Here is a 7,200-nt window from a genome sequence, read left to right as displayed (position 1 = left end):
TTAACTTTACTGATTTAATATTCTCAGTGATAAACAGATTTTTTTTTTCTGTGTTGTGTCAGCTATTAAGCTAGCAATGTAAACAGAGTTGGCAGCAGATTAGGATCAAGCATAACACTTAACATTTCATTTCTGTATGAGAATCTGAATACATTTGTCAGTGTGGCATATTTTGCACTGCTGTAACTTTACAACAGGACTTGTAGAAGAAAGTAGAAATGTACAAACTTTTACGCTCATTAAATTGAAACTACATTGTCATTTCAATTTCATTCATAATTTTGGCCTATAGCTTCAAAAAAAGCTAATTTTCATTTAAATAAGATGCCCAGAAAGCTGCAGAAGAAGAAATGTTAGCTGGAGCTTTGCCAAATAAGGAGAACTGTGGCTTTCCTGCAACTTTTTACCTTAGTGTCCTGTTTATCACACATAATAAAAAGCATTTACTGTCTGGTTGTGGTGCTCTTTGTGATAGGGCAGCATTTTTTTTTTTTATTTTTTACTTCTACTTCTTAACACATTGGCTTTTTCTCAAAACGAACCCAACAACAGCAGTGCATTTTGTGATGAAATAAATTGTGCCGTCCTTATAGCAAATTTGGTTTTCCACTTGCTGTGGAGGGTGAAGCAGCGCACAGTTAGATTAAGACTTGCTCGTTTATCAAGGCAGTTCATAAATATGTAAGCTATAGTTTAGATGTGTAAAATGTGTTAATTTCATTTGGTTTAAGTGTTTGTGTATAGGCAAATGTTTGTCATGCTGAGGGCAAACTGCAGTTTCTGTTTGTAGAGTTCAAAAAACTGTTGTTGATTCATTCTGATGATATCGTATTTTTGTGTCTGTAAATTCAAACTGGGTCCTTATGCTGCTAATGTCATTTGAAGTTTAAACTGGTGTTAGGCAGCCATTCTTCCATAGAATGAACAACAGTAATATTCTAAGGCAGTTTTGGACTAGTAATATTAGTTTTTGAATTATTGTTAGTTTTAGAAATTTCAGGTATTTTTTAACTGCTTTCATATGCAATCATTCAGGGTGTTTATTTTGATTGAAGTGCTGATTGCTGCCCACAGCATCGTGTTTTGGAATACGGTTTTAAGGGTTTAAAAGCACAAGGTGAAAAGAAATGGCACTTGTGTATCATTCTTACATCTACTTGTATGACCAGGGCCTTCTTAAATAAACCAGACACGAGTGAACAAAGGTGACTAAATCTGCAGTCTCCATGAAACTTTTCAACTCATATACTCTTTCACCAGTCTGCAAATAAATACTGTGATGGCGGTCAGACCCACACAAGGTCCTGAGTTTGATATGTAATGAATCTCCACCAGGAGGTAATGTGGCAGATACCCACAAAGCAAAATTGGTATGGCCCGGATCTGGCCCACACAATATGCTTACACATGGCCCACCTACCGCGAAGAATGACGGCCCTTTGGTGGCCCAGATCTGGTTTGCCAGAGGTGGCCCACACATGGGCCAGCACAAGGCCAGTTGCAGACACACTGCTGGCCCAGAACAGTTTCAGCTCTGGCCCCAGATGTCCTTAATCAAGCCATGTAATAACAACATGTGCTGGAACATACATAATAGTGCAAAAATACCATGACAAAACTCTGTTCAGACAGTGAATGGACTGATTCTCATATAGCACTTCTCTACCCTCACATATTACTCAAAGTGCTCTATACAACATGCCACATTCACACACTTTTTCTAAACTGAGTACTTCCTAACTACATTTGAAGTCTCCACACGCTGACTAGAGGAGAGAGGAGTCAAACCACTAACCTTCCGATCAGTAGATGCCCTGCTCTACCTCCTGAGCTACAGCCACCCAGTGTTAAACATGAGTAAACCCTCACTAGGTTTCGGATAAAGTGTACACTCACAAACCTGTCAAACCTGCATTTGAAACGCTGGCTACCATAGGAGTATAGTATTGAAACATGGCATTTGGGTCTTCTAAAGAAAATAGGAAAATAGGAACATAAATAGTGCCATCATTGCCAGACCTGGCCCACATCTGGTTGACATACACCCTGCCATGACACCAGTCAGTCAGAAGTGCCAGCTTGGTGCCAGATCTGGGTCATACCCGTTTTCTATAAGCCTGGGCCAGATGGACCAAACCACAATCAGTCCAGATATGGCATGCCATCACATAAAGAGTGCTATCTATGCCAGGCCTGGCCCATATCTGGATGACATACGTCTTATCATGCCAATAGTCAGCCAGCAGTGCCAGCTTAATACCAGATCTGGGCCAGACCTGCTTACTGTGTGGGTAACCCTGGGAATCTTCACCATTAATAAGGAAGGGGCAGAACCTACAGATGACCTTAAAGATGTTGGAATAATCATGAAGGTGTTAAAGTGCTTCATGACCACATAACATTGCAAATGCATTCGCCATTTTATTTAGCCTCATTTACCCATTGGTCTTGAGCTACCCCACAAAGCCTAAGTACATATTTGAGGTTTTACAAAAAATTGTGATGGAACTGGATGGAAACTGTCTCTCAACAAAAGATCTCGTTGTTTGAATGAAGAGTTCAGACAAGAAATTTCAAGAAAACAGGGGAGCACTGAAAGACTGTTTAGTGTACCCTTGAAACCCTTGGACAAGGGTTTTTGTCCCAGACTATCAACACAACTGGAATATTTTGGATCCACACATTGAACTACTAATGGTCTTCGGAAATGATGTCTGAATATATTTTAGCAGACTTTTAAATTGTTCATATGAGGTTTTCATTTTATGTTGGTCAGGGAAGGGGGGAAAATATAAATGGAGACTGTAACAAAGATTGGCATGAAAAAGTGGGCAATAAGAGATGGACTGTGGTCCAGTCCTGTTATGTGGACCCTCAGCAAAGATGAATACTGTCAGAAACACCAGTTTTATTGTTTCACTGTGTTTTTTAATTTATGTATTTAATATAACTGAAAATGAATAAGAAACCTGTAACAGATGATAAAACACATTAACACACAGATTACATAATAACACAAACAATCATACTGGCAGTGATTGCTTGTACTAAATTAAAATCCATTAAGAATGCGGTATTTATTTAAGGTTATTTTTCTTTACACTTTCAGTTGGCATGCGCTTTTCAAACATTACTTTTAAACTATTTAATATAGCAGTTATTCTATTCACTCACATCTTTAATAGTTTTTGAGCTGTTGGTGAAAAACGTGTTCATGACAGTGCAGATTTCACTCATTTTGTGTAAGTTTAAGCATGTAACGATTTGGTTATTTTTAATACAAAAAAAGAGTTTGAAATCATGCTTTCATGCTATTTATGCCTTTTTTGTTGCTTTTTTTTTAAACTTATTCTTTTTAAACTGTATTTATTTTTTTAAAACTGTATTTATTCTTGTAGAGGCTGTAGAGGCTGGTGAGAAACAGTATTTCGTTTCAGGCTGAGTAACACCATACGAAATGACAATAAACTTCTTGAGTCTTGAGTCTTGAAATTAAGTTAGACTTGTGTTTTTAAATGAACCACCCTATGTTGTGTAGCTTTCTGGATTTTATACTTATTGGACTACATACTTATTTACTATATAGGCTATACAGTACATAAAATCCAAATCTGCATGTTTTATATAACTGAAATGTTTAATTATTTGGGCTAAAGAAAAGAAGAAAGTTATAGAGTATATTTATATGAACCATGTGTATACTTACTGCATTTGATGTATTTTGACGATATATAATGCATATTACAGAATGTAACACCTGCTTGTGTGTAACAGCCTTTGATTTTGCTACCACATTCAATTTCCATGCCACCCTCATACCAGCCTAAGAAAATTTCTCTAGATCTGCCCCTGGAGAAGAATGTTCACTATTAGTGCTATATGGATTGATATTGCTACTATAGATGCTTAAGGGACTAGAAAGAGAGAGCATATTTCTCCTGTTTTGCCTTCCCTTCATTGGCTTCCTGTTAAATCCAGAATTTAATTCAAAATCCTGCTCCTCACATACAAGGTCTTAAATAATCAGGCCCATCTTATCTTAATGACCTTGTAGTACCATATCACCCTATTAGAGCACTTCGCTCTCGCTCTGCAGGCCTACTTGTTGTTCCTAGAGTATTTAAAAGTAGAATGGGAGGGAGAGCCTTCAGTTTTCAGGCCCCTCTTCTGTGGAACCAGCTTCCAGTTTGGATTCAGGAGACAGACACTATCTCTACTTTTAAGATTAGGCTTAAAACGTTCCTTTTTGCTAAAGCATATAGTTAGGGCTGGACCAGGTGACCCTGAATCCTCCCTTAGTTATGCTGGAATAGACTAGGCTGCCGGGGATTCCCATGATGCATTGAGTTTTTCCTTTCCAGTCACCTTTCTCACTCACTATGTGTTAATAGACCTCTCTGCATTGAATCATATCTGTTATTAATCTCTGTCTCTCTTCCACAGCATGTCTTTTATCCTGTCTTCCTTCTCTCACCCCAACCGGTCGCAGCAGATGGCCCCGCCTGAGCCTGGTTCTGCCGGAGGTTTCTTCCTGTTAAAAGGGAGTTTTTCCTTCCCACTGTCGCCAAAGTGTGGTTAATGGGGGGTCATATGATTGTTGGGTTTTTCTCTGTATCTATGAAGCGCCTTGAGGCGACTTTTGTTGTGATTTGGCGCTATATAAATAAAATAAAATTGAATTGAATTGAATTGAATTAAGGCTGAGCTCATTTCAAATATTTCATACTCCTAATCAATTCCTCATATTCTATTAAATCAGTGCCTGTAGTGGCTGTTTTGTGAGGACCACATAACTCTGAAAAACAGCTGTTAAAAATTTCATTAATGGTCTACTGGAAAACGGAACTTTACTTTGATGATCTGCATTCTTTCTTGTATTCTCTGTTAAACAGCACCAGAGTGAGACCTCTTCACTTTCTACTCTTCTCTGACGTGTGAGCTGACGTCGAGCTGGTGCCACGTCATCAGTCACTCCGTAACTAACAACATCAAACATGGCGGCGTCTGTCCGGGAGAAGCAGACAGGTTTGTTAAAATGTTTTCTTTCCTTCGTTAGCATTATATCAGGCGAAAGACAGCAGCGCTGACGGTGTGTGGAGAGGTCCACCAACCCGAAGTCTGACTGAAATACCATTCCCCCTCTTAAATAGCTGACAAACTAAACTACGTGCTAAACTAACAGGGGCTGAGCTACTTCATTAATGTTCCTGTTTCACTATTTATAGCGGAACTCGTTCATTTTTCCTATATTTACAGACACGTTAACTTGTCAACCACACTGTTAAATTATTTACCCAAAGTTAACCCGTCGTCCTGTAAGCTATCAGTGCTGCTAGCTCTACTACGGTAGAAATAGCTACGGATAGCTAGCCTCCTGCTAACTGTGAAGAAAGCCTTAAGCTATTTCTAGTTTCTAGCTTCATATACACTGGATGAATCCTCTCGTCACCATGTGATTATACTCTTATGGTTTCAGTAAGCTTTGTTGTTTGGATCAGTTTATTGTTGTATTGCTTTTTAATATTATTTATTAATATTAAATATTGGATGGACAGGAGAATATGGATGTCTTATTCTTGCATATACTTTTTTTATTCAAGTACATTTATTGAATATTTTTGTGGGCAGCCTGGTCAGTGAATAAAGAGATTTATCAATGTGTGATCTAGAGCTGCGGTGATTAGTGGGATTATCAAATCGATAGCTGGCAAAAAAATAAAGCTAGCTGTTTACTGCAGTCCCAGAGGACTGCATCAGTAGTCTAGTTTCAAGTTAATAAACATTTTGTCTATAAAATGCTCAGAGAAATGTTTCCACACACTAAAATCACATCCTACAGAATTTCGTTTTTAGTCAAAAGTGCAACAGTTAGTCAATTATGATTATCATAGCAGATAGTCATTATTGATATTTTTAAGAAACAAATGTGACAACTAAAGCCTAAAATGCAAAGATTTTAGGCTTTATTTTGTCATATGGCATGCCATATCCCCAGGCTCGTTTCACTATAAAAAAAAAAGCATGTTAAACCCTTGACATATTTCAGAAGAGTATTTGTTGAGATGTCTAAAACAACATTTTGATTACAGAAACAACTGCTTCTCAGTTAAGCTAGTATTAATGGAGCAGTATTTATTAGCCATGTGGATACTGATCTGGTTGTGTGTGCCCTAACGTAAAAGTTTCTGTGTTGCATTTCTGCAGTCGCTTTGAAGCGAATGTTGAACTTCAATGCACCTCCTCTGAAGAACACTGCAGCTGAGCCAGTATGGAAGGTAAGTCACTTTGACAGTGCAGTAACTCAACAGGTGTCAAGGAAACACATCCAGCCTGAAATCATGACTTAAATACTGAGACTCATACTCGCCGTGCATAAAAGCTCAATGTCTTCAGAAAATGCAGTGTGCTGCATTGTGTGTTAAATCTTATTTAGGATTAACTCAGCCTCTTAAAATCCACATCCTGTGTTTCTAAGAGGAGTTGAAGGGACAGTGTACGTGCTTACTGTGTAATGAAGAATGTCATGCTTTTCAAGGTGAACTCGAAGTTTAATAAATAAATACATAATAATTCTATAGTTCACATAGGCCATGTAGTCAACCTAAGCCACAATGCTGGCAAATCAGCTGATGTCAGTGCCAGCCCACATCCCCAACTCAATCTTTCATGCTAATCAGTGTATGTATGTATCAGTAGTTCACCCTCAGATCTGCATTCCACTAGCAATCACTGCTTTCACATGCCAGACTTTTCACACAGTGAAAGCAGTCACATAAATAAGTGTTGTGTGGTTTATCAGTAAGACTTTGTATTTGTGATTTCTGCCTGGGCCAGAAAAAGTCTTTTGATCTCTGCCTTTTCTGCAGGTGTTAATATATGACCGGTTTGGCCAAGACATCATCTCCCCACTGCTGTCTGTCAAAGAGCTCCGAGACATGGGCATCACTCTGCATCTGTAGGACACACACACACACACACACACACACACACACACACACACACACACACACACACACACACACACACACACACACACACATAGAGCTGTTTTAAGAGAACAGCAAAACAAAATATTACATAATCAAAAATAATCATAATCATCGGTAATCACCACAAAGCCAGCTGGTCACATGCTCCTCTCAGAGAAGGCACTGGAGAGTCACCTCAGCTGTTTACCTCTGTTGGTTTTGGCACCAAAAC

The 7,200-nt window shown here is 38.5% G+C and overlaps 1 protein-coding gene across 2 annotated transcripts in view; it reads left to right on the top strand.

Moving 5' to 3' along the window:
- The first annotated feature begins 4,908 nt into the window (after window positions 1-4,908).
- The window catches only part of scfd1 (sec1 family domain containing 1), a 37,488-nt gene continuing 35,196 nt past the window's right edge, over window positions 4,909-7,200 (top strand). For both annotated transcript variants that reach the window (XM_042227854.1, XM_042227852.1), the window contains exons 1-3: window positions 4,909-5,025; window positions 6,205-6,275; window positions 6,867-6,955. In XM_042227854.1, the coding sequence (XP_042083788.1) occupies window positions 4,995-5,025; window positions 6,205-6,275; window positions 6,867-6,955 (191 nt within the window). In that variant the 5' untranslated portion in view covers window positions 4,909-4,994. The remainder of the gene's footprint in view (window positions 5,026-6,204; window positions 6,276-6,866; window positions 6,956-7,200) is intronic.

The sequence above is a fragment of the Haplochromis burtoni genome, unplaced genomic scaffold (assembly GCF_018398535.1).
Source record: "Haplochromis burtoni strain Fernald_Lab_line unplaced genomic scaffold, NCSU_Asbu1 Contig_285, whole genome shotgun sequence".
NCBI classification, from domain to species: Eukaryota; Metazoa; Chordata; class Actinopteri; order Cichliformes; family Cichlidae; genus Haplochromis; species Haplochromis burtoni.
The sequence above is the reverse complement of the archived record's forward strand: the minus strand, read 5'-3'. Positions and strand labels throughout refer to the sequence as shown.